Source organism: Labeo rohita, chromosome 7 (genome assembly GCF_022985175.1).
Source record: "Labeo rohita strain BAU-BD-2019 chromosome 7, IGBB_LRoh.1.0, whole genome shotgun sequence".
Classification (NCBI taxonomy): Eukaryota; Metazoa; Chordata; class Actinopteri; order Cypriniformes; family Cyprinidae; genus Labeo; species Labeo rohita.
Genome location: NC_066875.1, coordinates 5442507 through 5467913, shown reverse-complemented (window position 1 = coordinate 5467913; position 25407 = coordinate 5442507). Strand labels below are relative to the sequence as shown.

Genomic DNA, 25407 nt, shown 5'->3' with positions numbered 1-25407 from the left:
CTATCTAAAGTAAAAAAAAATTAATTGGAAAAAGTAAATTCGTGGAATTTTGTAGGTGTTGACACATTTGTCTTTATTATTTTGTGGATACACATACAGTACTTGTTGAATCATACAGTATAACTAATTTGACTACTGTACTGTATAAATACAGTTGTACGATGGTGTGCTTTACAGTGTTATTTCAGTTCTCTAACCTCAAACACAGACCGTTAATGCTTCACATTGATCGTTTTCTCTCATTTCTGATGTAACCCAAAGTACACTACCAGTCATAAGTTTTTGAACAGTAAGATATTTGAAGTTCTTAAAGAAGTCTCTTCTTCTCACCAAGCCTGTATTTATTTGATTCAAAGTACAACAAAAACAGTAATATTGTGGAATATTTTTACTATTTAAATAACAGTTTTCTATCTAAATATATTTTAAAATGTATTTTTTCCATTGATTTCAAAGCTGAATTTTTATCATCATTACTCCAGTCACATGATCCTTCAATAATCATTGTAATATTCTGATTTGCTGCTCAAAAACATTTATTATTATTATTATTATTATTGTTATTGTGTTGAAAACAACTGAGTAGAATTTTTTCAGGTTTCTTTGATAAAAGGAAAGTTCAGTAAAACAGCATTTATCTGAAATAGAAACATTTTGTAACATTATAAATGCCTTTATCGTCACTTCTGATCAGTTTAATTAAAACATCATTGCTAAATAAAAGTATAAATTTCTAGAGTTTCTTTCCTTAAAAATATACTGACTCCAAGTGTATGAATGGTATAGTGTATAATGTTACAAAAGCTTTTTATTTCAGATAAATGCTGATCTTTGGATCTTTCTATTCAAAATCTAAAAATTCTTTCTATTCTATTTCTGAAAAAGAAAAAAAATACTCAACTGTTTTAAATACTGATAATAATAATAATAATAATAATAAATGTATCTTGAGAAGCAAATCAGCCTATTAGAATGATTTCTGAAGGATCATTTGACACTGAAGACTGGAGTAATGAATAAGAAAATTTTGCTTTGATCACAGAAATAGAAAACTGTTATTTTAAATAGTAAAAATATTTCAAAATTGTACTGTTTTTGCTGTACTTTAAATCATATAAATGCAGGCTTGGTGAGCAGAAGATACTTCTTTAAAAAAACATTAAAAATCTAACGGTTCAAAAACTTTTGACTGGCAGTGTTTAAAAAATTAATTACTGTAAAAGAACGTTAAAACTGGCTCAATGGCAGAAATTTGGCACTGACAACATGGTCGGCATGGTCTTTTAAAAATATTCCTCAAAATAGCTATGATTCAACAACAGAAGGAGAAGAAAAATGATAAATCAGTGGCTTGCTGAAGAAACTATTAAGGCTTGCCACTTTCAGTATCATGACAAAATATATGTACAAAGGATCTGATTTTCATTCCAAAGGCCATTTCTGTACTCCACATCAAATCCTTATCATGCAACGTTTGTATAAAAATGTTCCCCTTCATATCAACACATTCAATTTGGCACAAATCTGAAATGAAAGACACGCAAAGCTCATAAACATTTGGCTTTCGATAGCAAGTGCAAATACAGAACTGGCAACATTTCACACGTTACTGATTTTGAAACTTGAACGTAATTTGCGAATAAAAATTTTGAACTCAGCGTTTTCTCTGTATAATAACATTGGCTAGTTAGCAACATGCGTACGTTACACTAATCTGCCGAGCTTCTTTCAAACAGATGCGCAAGATTGCACAGAGCTCCTTCTCAGACACACAAATACGAAAATGGCCTACTGCTAAAAAGCTATTCGTTAGTACAAAACCAAAGGAAACTAAAAAGAAAACAGCTTTGCATAAGTCATGGCAACAGGTTAATGAGCTGTGGAAGCACAGTTTTCTCACGTCCGTTTTTTCTCTCAGTCTGGCGCACACGTAAGTTCAAGAGCACGGTTGGAAAAATGAAGGAAGGAGAACCGCAAGGGCAGGTATTGCTAATGTCCGCGCTCAATCATGTCCTCGCTAATGACTTTCCGTCCTAGTCATGGCACAGCTTTTATGAATGGCTCCTACCTCTCTGAACTCTTTCAGCGACGTCACATTTTCAGGACAGACGTTCACCTCTAGAACTGCGAGGTCTCGGTGAAGGAAATGGCGTCGCTTTTGTCGATGGTGAATCCACCGTTCACGTAAGATTTCTTCTCGCACTCGTCGTCGTCCAGCGTGGTCTCTAGGGCGAAGGGGTTGGCCGCGTCCACGTCTGAAGTCAGGTCCATCCTTTCTAGTTCTCGTTTTGACAGCTTCTGGACTATTCCAGCGCCGTAGGCGTCTCCCAGCACGTTGACCATGGTACGGAAGCGATCGCTGGATCGATTTGATGGGAAAAAATGTCAATTTTCACACTATAATTTTCAGTGTCACATGGTCCTTCAGAAATCATATGCATTACAGTCATGTCAGAAATTCATATTTATGAGTTGGGAAGTCGCAATTACTATGTTGGGTGTGTTCAGGTCATTTGATTAGAGCAAGATGGAGGCTTGTTGCCTTCACAGGATAAAAATAAAAGTTTTTATCTCAGAATTCAGTTTTTTTTCTTGCAATTCTGAGAAAAGTCAGAATTGTGAGCTAAAAAAGTTGGTCATAAATATAAAAGAGTTGCGAGATTTAAACTCAGAATTCTGAGAAAAGTTAGAATTGTAAGTTATACACTCAGAACTGCCAAATGTAAAGTCGGAATTGCAAGAAAAATTAAACATTCTAAAGCTTTTTAAAGAATTCTAATGTTTACACTAGTGCATTTTCATTTTAAAACGCATAACTTTTGTTACAGTTATGTAAAGCTTGCCCTTAGTGTATATATTATAATTCATTTTTTTTTCTCAGAGTTTCAAGTTTATATATATCAATTCTAATTTTATATCTCAAGTACATAAAAAATACATCTTGTGAGAAAAAATTCAGAATTGTGAAATAAAATGTCACAATAACTTTTTTTTTAAATTAATTATTCCATGTCAGAAATGGGCTTCCATAAGATGCCAATGTACCTCTTCTTCAAAAACAAACAAACAAACAAAAAAACATTACGATTTGAAACTGTAAAGAATGTGCATCAGTGAGTTTTTGTAGTTTTATGTGAATTTTTATTTTATATCTAATGTAATTGTACAATATTATTATATTTTGTACATGCTTAGATAAAACAACTTATAGTTACACTGCCCACCAAAAGTTTGGAAACACCCTAGAAAAGTGGGGTTTTGGACAATATTGGCATGAAGCCTTTTTAATTTGTGATAATTTTGCACTGATAAGGGACAACACAAACTGCGAAAACATTCTTACATTTTATTACATAAACAGTTTATACATAGAAAAAAGGGGTCACTGGATGCCCATTTTCCACAAGTTGATATGATTCTTTAGGGTCTTAATGAAAAGTCTATAATATACTTTGGTTAAAAATTCTCAAAGGTTGTGTAAAACAACACCCTTTTTACCTTGTCAAAATGAGCTCAAAAATCAACCCATTCTAAGCGACTGTTCCTTTAAATGCAAATGAGCTCTGCTCGCCCGCCCCTCTCTTCTCTCCGTGGAGTGAGAAGCCTATTTACTTTAGCCACCTTTAGCTGCTAAACTTGCTAACTAGCACGTTATAAGGAAAGGCGATCCCAGAGATTCATAAAAAACCCTTATAGTCACTTCTGCTGTAAGTGAAGCTAGATCACGAATGATTTGTGCGAACATAGACGCATTTATGTAGATCGGGAGATGCATTCCATTCACAAACAAACTTAATCCACTGCATCTTCAGTGTCGGGATTAAATGACGACCACTATGTTTATTATTACATCCAGCAACACAACACCTCAATCACTCAATCTGAGATATTTTTGTCTAACTTACATCACTGCTCCGGCATTGAAAGGGAGGTCGAACTGTTACAGATGATCTGAGGTAAAACGCTCATATCAATCAACTATCGTGGGAGCGGCCTCTGTTGGTGTGAGACCCCTTTAAATTTTCAATTCATCAAAATATCCAGCATTAGCAGCTATTACAGCTCTGCATAATCTGGGCCTAAATTCATTGTATTCTAAACTTAATTGGCAATCAATTGTTGAGGCTATTAAGGTGTGCTGACCCAAAAATCTTTTAAAAACCTGGGCCAAGTTTAAACCAGTAACCAGGCATCACAGCTGGCAAAGGGGCATGTCTTACTTTGACATGTATATATTGACATTATTATGTAATCAAAATGAAAATTATTATTGATGGTCTTCAATGATAATGTCAAGATACTTTAATGTATTTGCACCAAGAAATGATAAGGATTTATGGTGACATCATCAAAAACCACACTTTGCCAGGGTTTCCAAACTTTTGGAGGGCAGTGTATATTGTAATTATTCCATGGTCTGTTTGAATACTGGATTCTGATTGACAGGCAGGTAAGTAAAACAGTTTAATTCACAAGTAGTTCCAAGTCAGTTTAATCACCGTTCTGTATTAATGCACTGCTTTGATTGATGCACACTAACCAACACACATCACTCCCACAAAACAGAATGCAGAATGCCACACCTAACTTGCCGTAACTGACAAAATTAACCGTAATTTTTACCCATTCGGTCATGCCGAATTAATGCCCTGCAAAGAGCAATACTATTTTTAACTTGTCTATAACTTGGCAAATGACCATAGAATAAGCGGGATAATCAACAGTTTGCCGTGCATTAAAGGATTTAAATGCACTTCGCGTCTGGTGGTTCTTTACCTCCACGTCGTGCATTTAAAAATCCTTTGATGCACGGCAAGCCGTTGATTATCCCTTACATGACAAACACTCCATTCATCGCATCTGATGTTTTCTCGCTGACACACCTCCAAATCACAGCTTAAAGAAAGTTTAGAGTTTCCCACTTCTTTCCTCATGGCATTCATGTGTTAAACTCATAAACATGTCAGAAAGAATGCAATATATGCATATATCTTTATTGAATGTAAATTTGTTCAAATGAATTAAATTATTCTCTTCCATTTCAAATAAAACTAAGTTGCATGTACAAAATATGAAAGTGTTAAATTATGAAAGCAATATATAATAATTACATATTCAGCAACTTCATAAACTGAATAAAAACATAAAGCAAGAACATGCCTGATGCACATTCATTATTAATATTTTTTTACGTTTTTTTTTCCGCTGAATGTTTTGAAGAAAAATTATATTGCCATCTTGCTCTGACCGAAAGTGATTTAAACACACCTTATTTTGTAATTACAACTTGTCAACTCGTAAATACGAAATGAACCAATAAATTGCAGCAGGAATGATGCATTTTTGTAGGCCAAAACCTAGAAACGACTTGGGTGAATGCAGGCAAGCTCAAGATATTTTCACATTTCATTCTATGGCATACAATGCACAAGTAATACCCCAGTAATATATATATTTTTTAGCTTTTACATTTCTTGAAAAAGGCAGATGCCAACAAACAGCTAAATGGGATGACAGAGATTGTCAGGTATGCTAAACATCCTCAAAGCAAACAGGTAAACTCACTAAACTCAATTTACTCACTAGTTGCTTTCACAGCCTCATTGTATTAATAACTGTGCTCTTGCACACTATCACTCAAACTTTTAGGGAAAATGTTTTTAACTACAGACTGAAAGCGTTGTCAGAAACCTAATGGTGGTGATGCTGAAGTCATGTGACCATGTTTCATTTTTTGCCTATGTTTAGCTTTAAGCATAAAAGTTCAAATGTGTTCATTTTGCTGGTCACGGAGTTTATTTTCTTCAATAATCCAAAAGCCAATGGAAAACTCCTATTAGGAAACCTAGGTGGTACAGGTTGGCCTACAAAAATACATCATCACTACTGTGTCACATGAATTAAACCTGATACTGTGGTCATAAAAACCAGATACTTACAGCAGCCAATCAACAGCGACGATGAGGGTGACATCACTGGCAGGAAGGCCCACTGCTGTGAGGACTATCACCATGGTTACCAGTCCAGCATTTGGAACTCCTGCTGCACCGATGCTGGCGACTGTTGCTGTGATACTACGAAATGAATGTGTCAAAAAATATTATTCGGGCCTTCGTCCTTCATGAAGCCACTTAACTCTATTATATCACACCAATTGGCTTATATCCCGCTTACCTAATGGTAACAATCTGGCCAGCGTCCAGGTCGAGGTTGTTCAATTGGGCTATGAATATAGAAGCAACGGCTTCATACAGCGCAGTGCCGTCCATATTGATAGTCGCACCGACTGGAAGGACGAAACGGGTGATTCTCTTGTCGATCCTGTTGTTCTCCTCTGCGCATCGGAACGTGACCGGCAGAGTGGCTGAGCTGATATAGTGAAGAGTCTTGTTAATAGCAGTTTCCTTTAATTATTGTGGATTAAAAAAAAGTCTGTTTGTTCATAAAAAACATCTAAAAGAGAAAAGATCTTCAGGAGCAGGGCTGAACAGCCTTGCTATAAGCAATGATCAAAACAACATGAAAGGCTGCTTCTCAGATTTTTGAAAATATTATTCATAGTTTTGCAGAAACTACTTGGACACTCAAATCCCATCTAAAATGTCTGAATTTAGTGCATTAAAAAACTAAATATTAGCTATCTTTTATAAGCTGTCTAAAGTTCATCATATTCATGTATTTTTAAAATATATTTTAAATTGATATGAAATGCAATTGGCTGTACTTCAGTGAACAGTTTATATATATTTATATATAATTTCATAAATAATTGTCTTTGTCATTTCTGTAAAAAATTTCTGAAAATGTCATTTCTGTTGAAACTTGAATGTGTCACACCCCTGTGGACTGTTTCGTTGGTTTTTCCCTTATATGTCCTTATTTGATCTTTCCTGTTCCGTTTCTGATTATGACGTCATTGTTTAATCACTCACACCTGTCCTTGTCTCATTAGCCTGGGTATTTAAGTTTGGTTCAGTTCCTCGTTCGACATCGATTCTTAAAGTAATTTAATGTTGTTTTCGTTGTGTTTGCTTGTGGTCTCCCTGCTGTTCCTGTTCCCTTGTATGGATTATATTAATAAAGTGTGTGTTCCTGACTTCCTTGTCCCTACTCCTCCTCCTTCCCGCACGCGACGCCTGACAGAATGTCAACTATGTAAATAATATATTTTTAATTACACTTTTGTAATGAAGTTGCAGTTTAGTACACTTAAAATGCTTTACTTTAAATGTAATACTGAATAGCACACCTCTGTTAAAATTATACTGGTCAAATTATACAGATTTACATGTGCTGCAGTATGATAGTCAACACATTTAATGTATGTGAAAGGCTTACCAAAACAATGATTTTACATTTAATTTAAGCAAAACAATGTTAATTTGGTATTATTATAAAGCATTTAAGTGCTTAGGTTTATTAGGAAACATGGTAATTAAACAGCCTCTTCTTAAATTCACTTAAGTGACATTTTATTTAATTAATGTTATGTTATCTGCAAGTACAGATGATTAAAAATATAATCTTAAACTTTGAAATACACTACAGGTGCACAGTCAGCACAAAGACTGACTCATGAAGAAAGTTGCTCTTCAAGGCTCTTCCAGATTTTAAATCGGGCCACAAATCTAGGTTTGCCTAGATTTTTGTTCTGATTTACAGTCTGGATGAGCTGGCGCTAGTTGCTAAAAATCCGAGCCAGTCTGCAGATTTGAGTTGACAGATTTAATAGAAAATCACATCGTTCATGTTTGATATTTTAAGCCAGTTTTAAACTGGCTTAACACGTTTTTATTTGAGATGTGTCTCTCATCAACAGTACTGCTAGTGTGTAAATCAAACATAGAAACAATAACGTCGGTTAGTGTATAACTTACAGTTTTTTTTTTCAGTAACCATTTACAAGGGCGGTGGCTGTATGATGCTTAGCATTTTAAAACCTCTTCAGATTTTAAAAGTTGTGTGGTGTATTCCAGCCTTTAGTCAACATGCCCAGATAATACAGATGCTAAAATATTTGTCGACTCACCTTGAGGAAATCATGAGAGCTGTTAGCAAAGCCTGTGCCATTCCCAGAGTGAAGGTGAATGGATTCTTCCTCACAAACACAAAGTATATGAGGGGGAGGAATATCATGGAATGGATGGCTAGTCTGTGAAAGGAGAACATATTTTAAAATACAAGGCATTATACATCATCATCAGCAATGAGCATTAGAATATATATTTAAAAATAAAGAGTCTGTAAAATATACCTTTAATTTTAGTGAAACTAAAAAGCTGTTTGGTGTTATTTAACTCTTTCCCGATATATATCTATAGCTTCATAATTTTTTTAATCAATACATGAATAAACAAAAAGCACAAAAAAGTTTTTGTTGAATTCAGATTGGTGATCAAAACATAGATGAAGCAGACTGCTTCAATCAACACTCCCTGTGAAAACACGGAAAGTAGAAATTTCCATTAATTGCGCGGCTTTGTTGTCTCCTAAATGACAGGAAATTCTGTCAATGGCGGAAAGAGTTAAAACAAAGACTACAGATATAACTAAACAAAAAAAAGTTAGTCAAGACAAACTTTAGATTAGCTTGAGAAAGCCTGGCGTGAAAGTTTAAAGCAGTTGTAAAAGCTTGAAGTTCGAAACTTTAGACTAGACAGATGATGACAGCATGTTTCTAGCATGATTAGCATGTTGGTAAACATGTTTCTAGCGTTGCTTAACATGCCATTAGCATGTAGCTAACTTGTTGTTAACATAATTAGTATGTTCTTAGCAAGTTTCTAACATGATTAGCATGTGGTTAGCATGTTTCTAGCAAGACTAGCATGTCATCAGCATGTAGCTAGCATGTTTCTAACATGATAAGCATGTGGCTAGCATGTTGTTATGTAGTTAACATGTTGCCAGCATGATTAGCATATTGTTAACATGATTAACGTGTACTTAGCATGGTGCTATTGTGTTTTTAACATGATGTCGCATTTAGTTAGCTGGTATATATGTAGCTAGCATGTAGCTAACATGTTGTTAACATAATTAATATGTTCTTAGCAAGTGTCCAGCATGATTAGCATGTAGTTAGCATGTTGCTAAACATGTTTCTAACATGATTAGCAATGTGGTTAACATGTTTCTAGCAAAGATTAACATGTCATCGGCATGTAGCTAGCATGTTTCTAACATGATAAGCATTTGGCTAGCATGTTGTGTAGTTCACATGTAGCTAGCATGATTAGCATGTTGTTAGCATGGTGCCATTATGTTTTTAACATGATGTTGCATGTAGTTAGCTGGTATATATGTATCTAGCATGTAGCTAACATGATTAGCATTTTTTTGCAAGATTAACATGTTGCTAGCATGATTCTAGCATGATTAGCATGTTGTTAATCATGTTTCTAGCATGTCATCAGCATGTAGCTAGCATGTTTCTAACATGATTAGCATGTGGCTAGCATGTTGTTAACATGATTAACATTTCTAGCATGATAGCATGTAGTTAACATGTTGTTAGCATCATCTGCATGTTGTTAACATGATTAACGTAGTTAACATGTTGTTATCATGTTTTTAACATAGTTATCCTGTTATGTACGTAGCTTGTATGTAGCTAATATTATTAGCATAATGTTAGCATGATTAACATGTTGGCAACATGATTAGCATGTAGTTAGCATGTTCCCTGGTGAAAAAACCAACATATGCTGATAGGTATGTTTTGATGCTGGTTTAAGATGGTCCATAAGCTGGTCCTTTGCTGGTTTATGCTGGTCACGTTGCTGGTCAAGGACCAGCATAAACCAGCATCAGAACATACCTACCAGCATATGCTGTTTTTCTCACCAGGGTTGCTAGCATATTTTAGCATGATTAGCATATTGTTAGCATGATTAACATATTGTTGGAATGTTTCTAGAATAATTAGCATGTTGTTAACATGATTAATATAGTTAGTCTGTTGCTAGCATGATTAGCATTTTACTAGCATGTCATAACATGATTAACATGTAGTTAGCATGTTTCTAGTATGTTGCTAACATGTTTCTAGCATGATTAGCATATTGTTAGCATTATTAACATGTTGCTAACATGGTTCTAGCATGATTACAATACTGTTAACATGACTGACATGTTGCTAGCACATTTTTAATATGTTTCTGGCATGATTAGCATGTTGCTAGCATGTTTCTTGGATGATAAGTATGTTGCTAACATGTCTCTAGCATGAATAACATATTGCTAGCATTTTTTAACATGTTGGTAACATGATTTAATACACTGCTAACATGTTTTAGTATGATTTAATACACTGCTAGCATTTAACACACACACTGTGCACAATGCATGTATTAGCATGATTTAATTGATAGCATGTTTTAGCACATTGATACCATGATTAGCATGTTGCTAGCATGAATTAGTACATTGATAGCATGTCTTAGACAGATAGAGATAGATAGATAGATAGATAGATAGATAGATAGATAGATAGATAGATGGATGGACAGATGACAGAATTTCTTTCTCAAGCCAACCTAAATATACAGATATGTGTTTGAAAGGTACTGTGGTTAAAAGCATCCAGTATTTTTACCAAGGTCACTTGGATTTATATCCTCTCTAGTCTTAAGAGCTACATTTTTCTCTGTTTGACTCAGCAGTGTGCAACCCAAACACGTCCTCTCGGTTCATTCCACATGAGCGCAGATGGCATTTGTTTAACTGCAGCTATAGAATCTCCTGACCGATGTTCGATCGCCTATATCACTCAAATTAGTGTAAATTTGGAGTTTATGAAATGTATAAAAAGCACATCCGCAGCTTGAGCAGTTTTAAATGTCCGTGGCTCTTATCTGTGTGCGAACAGAGACGATATAAACGGCCTGACAGTAAATCTGCTGCTCTGCTAATCAACAAGAGAACATTAGAGAAGCTTGTTCACCCGCTGAGCACTGTCACCATGTACATGCCCATCTTCCTGAAGATTTCCCAGTCGTCCACCTCGATGATCTTGGCGGCGATTAGGAACAAGATGCCGATAGGCATGTAGCTGCCAGGGAAAAATAATTAAGTATCATTACATTATTTATAATCAAAATTACTCAGAGAAACATATCATTTATAGGCTGATGTATCTTCCTACATGTTTGTTTCAACTGCATAACTGCAGTAAAAAAGAGAAAGAAAAAAAATTACTGGTGCTTGCTGTGGGCGGTTGCTAGGGTGTATCTGTGCGGTTTCCAAGGTAGTCTAAAATGGTTGCTAAGGAACTGCTGTGTAGTTTCTTGGGTATTCAGAGTGCATGCTAGAAGGTTGCTATGCAGTTTTGAGGATATTTTCAATGGTTGCTGTGTGATTTCTTGGGTATTCTTTGTGGTTGCTAGGGAGTTCTAAATGGTTGCTATGTGGTTTCTAGGCTTTTCTGGGTTGTTTCTGTGCAGTTTCTAGGGTATTCTGATTCTGGTTGCTGGTTGGTTGTTATTTCTCAGGTATTCTGTATGGTTGCTAAGGTATTGCTGCTATGTGCTTTTATAGTTGCTAAATGATTTCTAGGGTATTCTGACTGGTAGATGTTTGCTATGTGGTTTCTAGGGTAATCCGAGTCATTGCTATGTTATACCTAGAGTATGCTAGAGTGGTTTCTAGGAACTTTCTATGTGCTAGCTAGGGAGTTCTAGATGGTTCTGGGAGGCTGTTGGGGTGTTTTGGGTTGTTCCTCTATGCTTTTGAGGCTTTTGAGGCTTTTTGATGGGGGGAGCTGTTATGTGGAGTTCCAGGTGGTTGCTATGAGGTTCCTAGTGTTTTCTGGGAGGTGGTTGGGGTGTTCTGGAGTGTTTCTAGGTGAACTGGGGGGTATTTTCAGGGGTTGCTATTTGATTTCTAGGGTATTCTGGGTTGTTGGTTGAGAAGAGCTGGCGAGGGAGTTCTAGATGGTTGCTAAACTTTATTTCTAGGGTGATGCTAAATGGTTGTGATACCATCTCTAGGGCATTAAGAGTGTTTGCTAGATGGTTGTTTCTAGAGTATTCTGAATGGCTGCTAAGGAATTGGTATGTGGTTTCTAAGCTTTTTTGGCTTGTTGCTATGCAGTTTCTAGGGTACTCTTGGTGGTTCTTAGGGAGTTGCTAAGTGGTAGCTAGGGGGGTCTCAGTTTTAGCTTTGTGGTCTCTATCGTGTTCTGGGTGGTCGCTTTGTGGTTTCAGTGGTATTCTGGGTTGTTGCTAGGGAGTTGGACTGAGGATTCTAGGGTGCATGGTTGCTATGTGGTTTTGATGGTATTTTGGGTGGTTGCTAGGGAGTTGCACTGTGGTTTCTAGGGTGGGTGGTTGCTATGTGGTTTTGATGGTATTTTGGGTGGTTGCTAGGGAGTTGCACTGTGGTTTCTAGGGTGGATGGTTGCTATGTGGTTTTGATGGTATTCTGGGTGGTTGCTATGTGGTTTGGTGGTACAACGGGTAGTTGCTAGGGAGTTGCAGTGTGGTTTCTAGGGTGGGTGGTGGCTATGTGGTATCGATGGTATTCTGGGTGGTTGCTAAGGAGTTGCAATGTGGTTTCTAGTGTGGGTGGTTGCTATGTGGTTTTGATGGTATTCTGGGTGGTTTCTATGTGGTTTCAATGGTATTCTTGGTGGTTGCTAAGGAGTTGCAATGTGGTTTCTAGTGTGGGTGGTTGCTATGAGGTTTTGATGGTATTCTGGGTGGTTTCTATGTGGTTTCAGTGGTATTCTTGGTGGTTGCTAAGGAGTTGCAATGTGGTTTCTAGGGTGCATGGCCGCTATGTGGTTTTGATGGTATTTTGGGTGGTTGCTAGGGAGTTGCACTGTGGTTTCTAGGGTGGGTGGTTGCTATGTGGTTTTGATGGTATTCTTGGTGGTTGCTAAGGAGTTGCAATGTGGTTTCTAGGGTGCGTGGTTGCTATGTGGTTTTGATGGTATTTTCGGTGGTTTCTATGTGGTTTTGTTGGTATTCTGGGTAGTTGCTCGGGAGCTACAATGTGGTTTCTAGGGTGGGTGGTTGCTATGTGGTATCGATGGTATTCTGGGTAGCTGCAGTGTGGTTTCTAGGGTGGGTGGTTGCTATGTGGTATCAACGATATTCTGGATGGTTGCTAAGGAGCTGCAATGTTGTTTCTAGGCTGTTTTGGGTGGTTACTTGGTAGATGTACTGTTGTTTCTATCATGTTCTGGGTGGTTGTTATGTGGTTTTGATGGTATTCTGGGTGGTTGCTAAGGAGGTTGCAGTGTGGTGTCTAGGGTATTCTCAATGGTTGCTAGGAAGTTGCAATGTGGTTTCTAGGTTGTTCCGGGTGTTGTCTAGGGTGTTGCACTGTTGTTTCTATCGTGTTCTGGGTGGTTGCTATGTGGTTTTGATGGTATTTTGGGTGGTTGTTAGGGAGATGCACTGTGGTTTCTAGGGTGGGTGGTTGCTATGTGGTTTCAGTGGTATAATGGTATAATGGGTATAATGAGGTTGCTAGGGTCAATAGAACCTATCCTCAAGTCTGAAAAATAATAATAACAGTGATTCTTGTTAGTAAGACGTCGGAACTAACCACATAATAATCTGAACAATTCTCATGGTGGCCTCATTCAGAGCATCAAAGAACTCGAGCAGGATTCGGCCCCTTTCTCCCATCTTGCCGATGACCAGGCCAAAAGTCACACAGAACACGATCAGACCAAGAACATTAATGCCATCTGAATATGAGCCCATGATCTTGTAGTCTTTGGTCAAATTCTACACAATAAAGAAGCCAAAAATTAATACATACATTCTCTGTCATTACCATACGTTTATCATATTTACCATTCATCTTTCTCTCACCTGTGCAACTGCTGAAATAATGGTGGTGAACGGTGGGAATGTAGTCGTATTAGTTGTGTTTATGTTGGTTTTCGGTGGTTCAATCTCTTTGCGCTGCGTCTTATACTAAAACACAGATGATGTTTATTTAAACAAAATATTATATTTGTATGACTTAATATAAGTTAAAACATATTATATTTTACCTGCTGAAAACAGGCTTGCACAAGATTTTCAGGAAACATATTCCTATGAAGAAATTAGTTTGTTTTAAGTGCTTGATACAGATTCATGATTATATTATAGCTAACTTTAGTTTAGGAACTTTCTCATGATTAACTAGATGCTTACTATTGCAATGAATATCACACATTTTTAATTATTCCATTAAAGGTACAGTATGTAATATTGACAGCTATCTGTTGAAAAGGGTACTGCAGTCCAAATTCAACATATTAGAGAGAGTTGTTTCTACCACCCCTCCTTCTCAGACTCAACGCGGGTTGCCAGATTGAGGATGCACAGCCTTATACACTGTAACTTGCTTAAATATGCCTCTGGTCATAGAGCTTTTTAATTGGATGGCGAGGGTTTTTAGTTTGGGTCGAATCTGTGATCTCTGACCAAAATTCTTTGCTGGCTTCCATGGCTGCAACACGCTGTGTTTTCCACCAACTGGCAACCTGGGATGTTAAAATCCTATTGGGTAAATTGGCAGTGGGCGGAGTCATACAGACCAAAACAAAAACAGACAGTCTGACACGGAACGCACATTTCAAAGTGACATAACTGGCTGTAGTATTGTTTTTCATTACATACAGCACCTTTAAGTGTTCAAATATTTTGGCCACAATGTATATCATTTTCTTACAACATGTAGACCAAGGTGTGCGATTTTTACCTAATAAGGTCCAGCAGGGTGTCAACAGTGGTCACATTCGGAGTGCTTCCTGCTCTCTCTAAATTTTCAGCACTCTGAGAGACCCCGGGTTTAATCGTCGTCACAAGAACGATTCCTTTTGATCACAACATCATTGTTAAACAATCACATTTATTATCTTTAATGATAATAGATGCAATGTTTATGTGACTCACCAAGAATGACAGCAATGATGGTAGTGGAGAGGTAATAAACAACGGCACGAAGACCGATCCTGCCCGACACCTCAGAGTCCAGCGCTGCCACTCCTTCACAAACAAGGTCAGAAGATAGTACCATTTGTTCATTCTCCAAATAACACTCTTGACCCAAATAACAATGGCTACAGTTTAGATGTAATAAATCCTTATCTTTTGGTGTTGATTTGCAGTGATAAGGGACAACACAAAGTTTGAAAACATTAAAATAATGCATTCAGAATCTAGAAAAAATACTACAGCTATTTCTAAAATTATGTCTAAACTGTTTTGATTGGTCTCTTGCATACTAAGCTTAATTGGCAGTTAAACAGATAATTAAACTTGGGCCATTTTAATCCAGTAATCAGGAAGCATTTCATCTGCCAAAGGGGCATGTATGACTGTGACATGTACATATTGCCATTATTGCAGGATGTAATAAAAAGAAATCATTATTGTTGATCTTCAGTGATTACTGTAAGAACTTTATACCCAGAAATGACAAGGATATTGTCCAAAACACATACTGATGTTGTTCAAACCACAGACACTGAGTGCATTTCTGGGATCATGGCACTATACACTGTACATATTTCAGCAATAAAATACTTGGCTGTCCACCTTATTTCTCCCATAAGAGTGGGACATTTGTAAACGTATTGTGTCTGGCTTCCGGTGTCATTTGCTTCCAGCAGTTTTTAGCTGTACAAAACAACTTGTTTTGCTGCTTGATAATGCAAACTGGTGTGTCTTATCATATTTTAATGTATTATCTTAATTATGGGAACAACTGTTTGTTGTGCAAACAGTTTTACCGTTGACTGCACGTTGTTATTCCTCTTGTTAAATCCTTATCGGTGTTGGGCAAGTTACTCTGAAAAAGTAATTAAATTTACTGATTACTCCTTTTAAAAGTAATCAAATTACTGTTCTGATTTCTTTATTTCAAAAGTAATTAGTTACATTACTAGTTGTATTACTTTTTTTCTGTACATCCACGAAATGTATGTGAAAAATTAAGTTTGTGTTTCCTAACATCCCAGCATAAATGCTCCCGATAAAATATTTGTTATTAAAGCATCAACATTCACTGTTATTTTTACTAAAAGTAATAGGCTGCTGTGTGTGTGGTTGCAGAATGCACGGCATTTCGAGCGGTGAGTGGATTCTCTGATTGTCCATTGCATTCCAGTAATGAACATTGTTTAACGCTGCAAACACGTGTTATAAATAGAAACTCTGCCTATGCTTATGTGTGTTAATAATTTTTGTTTTATATTAGTTGTTCTTGTTGCTTTTGTCCAATACATGAATAGCAATTCATTTGTTTTAGATGTTTTATATTTAGATATTTCTATTTTGCGGGAGTCCCGCAAATCATTTTTTCTATTGCTTCATGCACACACATGAGTCTCTGCCCGCCCGCACCCGCACTCGCCCATCAAGTCTTGTCCCGCGCCGCTCTCTGTTGCGTCGAGTCCAGCGGGAGTGCGGGTCTCTAATCCACTGGCACTGGACTCGACACAGCAGAGAGCGGCGCGGGACAAGTCTTGATGGGCGAGTGCGGGTGCGGGCACGGGAGGGCAAAGACTCATGTGAAGACAATAGAAGTTGATCCGTTGCCCTCTGCACCCGGTATGTTCTCAATAAGTTTTAATGTGCCGTGCTGCCTTTTCAGGTGTTTTAAATTGAATATGGAGTTTTTCACAGTTGAAAAGGTTTTCTTCCCCTCCAATTGACAATGCACGAGAATGTTCTTGCCCTTGACAGAAATAAACTCAAAATAATGATTGTATTTCCAGCTACAGAACGCGTATGTCACGAATCTGGTCGGTGTCCCGCTGTCCGCTCACCACCAGATGTCACTCTCACACCATCATCACACTCTGACTGTTGTACCACACCCCGGACTACATCTCCCGCCATGCATCACGCTGATTGCGTCAGCACATGTGACCAATCAGCAGCACCATAAAAGCCCCGGTCTTTCCTCACGCTAGTCACGGATTGTTGATAGTGTTTCTCCCATTGTTTAGCGTACTCTTGTTTCTAGTTCCTTGTGTTTTTGATTCTCTTGCCTGGCTCCCCGTTTTCGACTGATCGCCGCCTGCCTTCGGACCATCGCTCGTCATCAAGGACTATTCTCTCTCGTCTCGCCTCTGACACTCCTGTTACTGTTGATTTTGACCCTGCCTGTACGACCATGTATCTCTCTCGTCCCTATAATAAAGGCTTGCAAGTGGATCCGCTCGCCTCTCGTCCTTTACTCCGTGTAACAGAACAATCCGTCAACAAGGATCCAGCAGTTCAGGACCTTGCGGTACAGATCATGCTCCTCAAGCAAGGTGGGCGATCGGTTGAGGAATACGTTATGGACTTTCATACATTAGCACATCAGACTTCTGTGAGCGATCTGTGTCTGATGATATTTTTCCGTGGAGGGCTCTCTGAACCTTTCGGCTCCTTAATGCCATTGTATCAGCCCCATTGGACTATAACCCAATACCTGAACATTGCACTCCAGATCAGCGGTTCCTCGCTCACTGTCGCACTCAACGCGACATCACGGCAACGCCGGCCGTGCAACCTGCCCGTGTAATGGCGGCCGTGCCGGTGCGCGCTCACAAGATGGCGGCGACGGCGGAGCCCGTTCACACAATGGCGGCGAAGATAGAGCTCCGTCACGTCACAGCTGCCATGCCATACAAGAGCCATTTAAAGTTACAGCTACATTTCCTGAGTCAAGTCAAGTTTCCAAGTCTACCCAAGTTGCAGCTGCATTTCCTGAGTCAAGTCAAGTTGCAACTGTGTTTCCTGAGTCAAGTCAAGTTTCCAAGTCAAGTCAAGTTGCAACTGTATTTCCTGAGTCAAGTCAAGTTTCTAAGTCAAGTCAAGTTGCAACTGTATTTCCTGAGTCAAGTCAAGTTTCCAAGTCAAGTCAAGTTGCAGCTGTGTTTCCTGAGTCAAGTCAATGTACAGCTGCATTTCCCGAGTCAAGTCAAGTTTCCAAGTCAAGTCAAGCTACGGCTGCTGTTCCTGTGTCAAGTCAGGTTAAAGCTGTGTTTCCTGTCAGAGTCAAGTCACGTCCCGCCTGACCGTCCAGAGTCAAGTCACGTCCCGTCTGACCGCCCAGAGTCAAGTCACGTCTCGTCTGAGCGCCCAGAGTCAGCTCCTGAGGTCACGTCTGTTCACAAGTCAGCTTCTGTGGTTGCGCCTGATCCGAAGCCTGCTCCAGAACTCACGTCTGTTCACAAGTCAACTCCTGGGGTCACGTCTGGTCTCAAGTCTGCTCCAGAGCTCCCGTCTGGTCTCAAGTCTGCTCCAGAGCTCCCGTCTGGTCTCGAGTCTGCTCCAGAGCTCCCGTCTGGTCTCAAGTCTGCTCCAGAGGGTCCCGTCTGGTCTCAAGCCTGATCCAGAGCTCCCGTCTGATCACAAGCCTGCTCCAGAGATCTCATCAGACCACGAGTCAGCGCCAGCGACCTCTCACGTCGGAGAAGCCGCGCTAATGTCTCCAGAGGTGTCAGCGCCTGCTGTAGAACCTCTTATGGAGGGGGCGTTATCCTTTAAACTCTCTGCTTCTCCCTTTATTCTGTTTGCCTCCTCTGTCCCTGTTCTCCCCAGGTCCCAGTCCATGATGCGGGTTCCTGCTCAGCCCTGGAGGGCCCTGGCGCCTCCTGTTGCGCCCTGGAGGGTCCCGGCGCCTCCTGCTCTGCCTCCGGTTCCACCCTGGAAGGCCCCGGCGCCTCCTGCTCTGCTTTCGGCTCCGCCCTGGAGGGCTCCTGCATCTCCTGCTCTGCCTCCGGCTCCGCCCTGGAGAGCTCATGCGCCTCCGGCTCCACCTCCTGCCCCGCCCTGGAGGGCTCCTGCGCCTCCTGCTCCGCCTTTTCGACTGATCGCCGCCTGCCTTCGGACCATCGCTCGTCATCAAGGACTATTCTCTCTCGTCTCGCCTCTGACACTCCTGTTACTGTTGATTTTGACCCTGCCTGTACGACCATGTATCTGTCTCGTCCCTATAATAAAGGCTCGCAAGTGGATCCGTTACAAAATAATGCAATACTGCCCAACACTATTCCTTATAGAAGCTAATGAACCGGAAGTCTAACACATTACCAGTAAACAGCTTACTTCTGCATTGACGAACCCCTGAGGATTCATGAGGAAGCTACAGGGGTTTTGTGAGATGATAAAAAGCTAGTAATAAATTGAATCACAAAATGTAAAATTAAAAAATGGTGCCCCGAGTTTGAACTTCCAAAATGCAGTTTTATGCGGCTTCAGACAATCCCAGCTGAGGAAGAAGAGCTAGCGAAACCTTCAGTTATTTTCATAGAAATAATATAATTTATTTACTTTTTAATCTCAAACGCTTGTCTTGTCTTACTCTGCCTGAACTGTTTTTTTCCAGTTCATGACAGTGACAGGAAAATAACAGGTATGTCGAAAAACTCCCAACTCATGTTCTCCCTCAACTTCAAAATCGCCCTGTATCACTGTTTTACCTTTATTGTTAAGGGTGTTTGATCTTCTTTGCATGTTCGCTAGAAAAGACCCTTCTTCCTCGGCTGGGATTGTTTACAACCGCATTTGGGATCGTTAAAGCTGCATTTAAACTGCATTTTGGAAGTTCAAACTCGGGACACCATATCAGTCCATTATATGGAGAAAAAACCTGAAATGTTTTCCTTAAAAAACATAATTATGACTGAAGAAAGAAAGACATGAACATCTTAGATGACAAGGGGGTGAGTACATTATCTGTAAATTTTTGTTCTGGAAGTGGACTTCTCCTTCTACTTCTCCTTTATTTATTTTGAGTTATTTTAGCACCTCAAGTTAAACCAAATTAAAATTAAAACTGTCACCTTGGAACATAGCTGAAATCAAGTATGTTTTTATATTTTATTTTTTTTAAGTTCATGTTTATTTTATTTCGATTAATGAAAATGTTTTTTATTATTGTTATTATTATTTTTATTATTATTATTTAAGTTGTAGTTTTAACTATAATATCTGTGCTTTATTTTCAAATAATATAGTATAATATAATAATAGTTTTTTTTTTATTATAGTTAGTGGGTGATTCTGACATTCTGTGTGATTACAAAAGGCAGAAGACCCTGGTCTGCGATTAATCTTTTATAGGTGAACTGTCATCCCTGAAGGTGGCCCTTGACACTACTAACAAAACAGCAACATTTACAACGTCTGAATGTTCACTGTGAGTCATAAATAGAGATACTGCGATGGGCTGAGGAAAGAAGGATACCTGTTATCATGCTGGAGACGATGAGGGGCAGGATGACCAGCTTTAGCATTCTCATCAGGATATCTCCTGGGAAGCCAAAGTACTGTTTGTCCAGCTGGGACAGAGAGGTGTAGTCCCGCACCAGCACTCCCAGCCCGATCCCTGCAGACAGAAAGACAGAAAGCACAACAAACTGATTGTAAATGTGAAGCTCTCAGTTGTGCCTAATCAACATGATGCCTGAAACAAGCCAGAATAGAATGTACAGAGCTAAATATTCCAATAATATCTCAAGATCAACTTCATATGATTATCCTGTATGATCACAAATACAAAGTGCCATCCCAGATCTTTAGAGAGATTTTACAGCGAGTGAGAGAGAATTCAAATCTCCAATCTGACTGACATTTCGAAAGGATGCAAGCAACAAGAATAGCAAGCTGTAAATGCTTTGTGATATTCAGGCCACAAACAACATTCCTGTATTTGTTGTCATTTGTACTGGTACAAGATTTAACCAGTTAAACTGATACATATATTTCAGACAAATGTGTCATTTTGAGTGCTGGATCATTTCAATTCCATTCTTCTATGATGATGGATGTTGATATAGTCAGATATAGCGTAGATCAAATAAACGAAAAAGCTTTCCAATACACTTAATGAAGTCTGTTTGACTGCACTGCACTGCAGCTACAGCAAATAGCATTTATATTTATGTGTCTGTTTCCAGCCTTCTTTTATAACGTCAGACATAATTTACAAATCGTTTCAAGAAAAATCTGATCAAATGTGTGCTAATTTGAAGTAGGCATTAATGTCATTTTTACCCCTTTTCAAAACAAATTTCAGTGTAAATTTCATATAGTGTACAAATATTTATTTAAAAAAAAAAAAAAAACAGATAATATAATATTAATGAAATACAAGGCCACTTAAGTGTACTTTCATGACTGTTTAATGCTGCATCCACAGCATGCCGTAATTCCGAGATGAAAACACGTGACATTCTACTCTATCTGAATTATGTGTTTCTATGGCAACACTACCAATGCCAAAGCCCTCACGTGTAAACTCGGAATGTTTTTAAAATTACAACTTAAACCAGTTACAGATGTACCACGTGACCGCCGTCAGGTTTGTTTTGGCGCTACTTAGGCACTACCTCTGAGTCCGACAACATGGAAAGCTATGAGTAATGTATTAAAGTACATTTTAAATCATTGTTTTAATAATGTCATGTTTAAAGAAGTACAGTTATTTGTATGTGTTGGCTAATGTACTAAAACACATGTAAAGTACTTTTTTTATCATTTTAATTGTAGTGCAGTCAATCTTTATTTGAAGTTAATATTTTTAAATGTACTAAATTGCAACTATGTGACTACAAATGTCAATAGAAGTAATTATAAAATTCTCAGTGAAAGTTCAACTTAAGTAACACACTAAAAAACACCATAAAATTGCATTTAATACAAATGTAAACTATAATACAATTTCATTTAATTGAAATTAACATGCAATTATGTGTCTGAAAGCATATTTTCATAAGCATGCTAAAATGTACTTCTTTTTCACAAGGGATGACTTCACAACTAAAAAATGCAATGCCATATCTGATATTCTCACTTTCAAGTACACATCCTGAAGAAGTCTTAAATGTTTAACAAGGCTAAACCAAACCCAGGTGACCACAAATGCCACAATCGATTATAAAAGACTCTGTTATACTGTAACATAACTTTATTACATTTTATCATTATAATAATATGGTGAAACTAAAAAAAGTGATTTGCTTGCCCTACTTTTTGCTTTATAGTAGGTGATTGCACAAGCTTGCATAATATCAAAATCTGTGTTTTGCCAAGCGGATAAACATGGCCACATAAATCCAAAGAAAATCCAATTTATAATAATAATATTTTGATTTTATTTAAGTATTAAACAGACTCAGTGTTTGTTTAACATTTTTTTTTTTATAATATAAAGATGCAATCAAATATTATAAATACTATGATATCAATACTGCATATATTATAAAAGTGTATTAATTTTATATAAAAATAGTACATGCCATCACTGCAGTCAAGACTCTTCTCATTATCTTGTCAGTACATACAGTGTATAATCTATGACCGCTGCTTAATTGCCTCACCGATCAGCTCAGAAATGCCTAATAGGGCAATAGTGAGATTTTATTGGACAGCCTATAAGTTCTGAGCATTTTGCCAAGCATTAAACCATTAATGTTGTGATGACTAAGCCTTTGCGAACTTACCAGTTTGTGACAAGGCAAATAACTACTCATTTGTGATTATTTATAATTGAATACACCATGCTTTTATTTTCAAGAATTGTATACAGTTGCTATTAAGAAAATATTGTCGTAAAGACTTTCTGTACAATTCTGCACAAAAAAATGTAGCGGAGAGCTGGCATTCAGGTGAAGTTGTCTCAGTTATATATTTTATGTTTGGTTTCTATATTTAAGGTTATATACTTTAATTACACAAATGGCTTGTCAACACGGTTTTACATTTGAATTTTCATGAAGAAAAAAAAAAAGGTTCAAGGTTCAGCTGTCATGAGGATGTACAGCTGAGGTCAAAAATTTTACATACACCTTGCAGAATCGGCAAAATCTTAATTATTTTGCCAAAATAAAAGGAATTATACAAAATGCATGTGACTTTATTTTTGTACTGACCTGAATAAAATATTTCACATAAAAGACATTTACAGTACATGTAGTCCACAATAGCTGAATTTATAAAAATGAGCCCGTTCAAAAGTTTACATACACTTGATTCTTAATACTGTGTTATTGCCCAAAAGATCCACAGCTGTGTTTTTTTGTTTAGTGATAGTTGTTCATGAGTCCCTTGTTTGTCCTGAACAGTTAAACTGCCTGCTGTTCTTCAGAAAAATCCTTCAGGTCCCACAAATTCTTTGTTTTTTTAGCATATTTGTGTATTTGATCCCTTTTCAACAATGACTGTATGATTTTGAGATCCATCTTTTCACACTGAGGACAACTGAGGGACTCATATGCAACTATTACAGAAGGTTCAAATGCTCACTGATGCTCCAGAAGAAAAAATGATGCATTAAAAGCCGGGGGGGTGAAAACTTTTGAACAGAATGAAGATGTGTACATTTTTCATATTTTGCCTAAATATAATGTTTTTTTTTTTATTAGTTCTTTAATTAGAAGCTACAGAAGATACTTACATGTTTCCCAGAAGACAAAATAAGTAAAATTTTTCATGATCTTCAAATTCAAAAAGTTTTCACCCCCTGGCTCTTAATGCGTTGCGTTTCCTTCTGAATCATCAGTGAGCGTTTGAACCTTCTAGTGGCATATGAGTCCCTCAGTTGTCCTATATGTAAACATATGTTATGTGAAATATCTTATTCACGTCAGTACTAAAAAAATAACATGCATTTTGTATGATCCCTCTTATTTTGGTAAAATATGTATGTATGCTTTTGACCTCAACTGTATTTTAACAGAAAGGCTGAATTCTCACATCTTCTGCATAGCAATTTGTTAATTACAGTCATTTTGTATCACATATCTAGCCAACATATGAGACTATAATCCATAATTCTCCACTGAAATCTGTGCACATTTCTCTCCTGATTCAGACAAGACGACTTATTTACTGGAGAGGTAAGCAATATTATGAATAGAGGACTTGTATTTTTAGCAAGAAGCAACAGTTTGAAGTTAAAAAAGATGGATTTGTTTCTTACAAATATTTTTTTGCTTCACAATTGATGTATTATGATGTTTTTATCAGATGTTTGGACTCTCATGCTGACGGCACCCATTCACTGCAGAGGATCCGTTGGTGAGCAAGTGATGTAATGCTAAATTTTTCCAAATGTGTTCTGAATAAGAAACAAACTCATCTTGGAGTAAATTCTCATTTTTGTGCAAACTATTTCTTTAAAGAGATTTCTGTCTTTTTTTCTAACCAGCAACTGTGTGCATCTTCAATTAGCTTTTTAAAACAGACTTTCTAAAACAGCAACGTCACTGGTGTAAAATGTGACAACTAGCCCCAGTCTCTTTACACTATTTGTCATTGCTTGTGTGAGATGAAACAGAGATTTTACTGTGTCATACTGGAAGTCTGGTCACGTTTCTCTGTGGCAGTAGTAAAATATCTAGACAGACACACACACAAACACACACACACTGATCAATGCCTTCATTCATCACATTCACCCATCAACACACCTGCAGATACGTGCAGCTAATGCAACAAACATCAACAATGTAATTGATCTTATTATCAAACCAGCCACTGAATGATGTCACAATAACGGCGTTATAGATGCAAAAGCAACCACAGACAGAGAATTAAACAACAGTACAGGATACATAATTAACGGCGTGAAACGAGCGCAACAATGAAGCGAGAGATGCGGAGAAATGTGGACGGAGCATGAATGCGCTCCAGCCCATCTTACCCAGTATCACCGAGGTGATGGTTGCTATGAGAACCCAGTTCCTCTTCAACAATCCCTTCACATCCCTGCCTCTCCGCTCTTTCTTCCCCAGCATATCCATGACGGACAGGCACACGATGGGCTATACGGAAAGGCGAATGAATACGGCGAGCCGCGCAGCCGTCCTTTTCGTCGTTTCAGTCAGACGGAGCGCCGGTGGCGAATAATGTGAGGCGGCAGCAGCAGGTTTTGCCGTGAAGCTGCGGTTGGGAGGGGTGATGTGATCTGCTGCTGCTTCTGTGTCTGTGCCAGAGTCACTTGGCTCTCTTGATAACCTTTGCTCGCTTGTTTATTGTAAATTGACCTGTGATTTTCCGTCAGTTCGTCACAGGACTATAACTGAGATATAAAATATGAGCATTTGGAAGCACAACTTATCACTGACATGACGGTCGTTTACTGATGCTGCTAAGCCACGTAATCTATATTGGTATATTGCAATATAAACATCGATTTATTTCATTCAATAGTTAAACTTTAAAAATCTTGCTTTATTTTTTTTACTGCCTGGTCAGATTAACAATTAACACTCAGATTAAGAGAAAAGCACGTTCACACATTTGCTTTCCTAAATACCTTCTTGGCAATAATTGCCTTGCTGTGACTTTTAGTATATTAGTAGCTCGTATTTAACTGCTGTAATGTTTGTTTTAAGGCAAACTTTGAATTCCAAATGACTCTGTAAAGATGTTACTAAAAGTATTCAAGCAAAGGTGT

General features: G+C 37.9%; 1 protein-coding gene across 1 annotated transcript; it reads right to left on the bottom strand.

The window, feature by feature from the left end:
• Nucleotides 1-36: 36 nt before the first annotated feature.
• slc1a1 (solute carrier family 1 member 1) lies at nt 37-24954 on the bottom strand. The gene is made up of 12 exons (XM_051115147.1): nt 24652-24954; nt 20194-20334; nt 14901-14993; nt 14707-14821; nt 14012-14054; nt 13827-13931; nt 13555-13739; nt 10946-11053; nt 8030-8152; nt 6175-6369; nt 5940-6074; nt 37-2359 (listed from the first exon to the last, which is right to left on the bottom strand). The coding sequence occupies exons 1-12, from the start codon at nt 24749-24751 to the stop codon at nt 2119-2121; spliced, it is 1584 nt and encodes a 527-aa protein (XP_050971104.1). The 5' UTR covers nt 24752-24954; the 3' UTR covers nt 37-2118.
• Between the last annotated feature and the right edge of the window lie 453 nt (nt 24955-25407).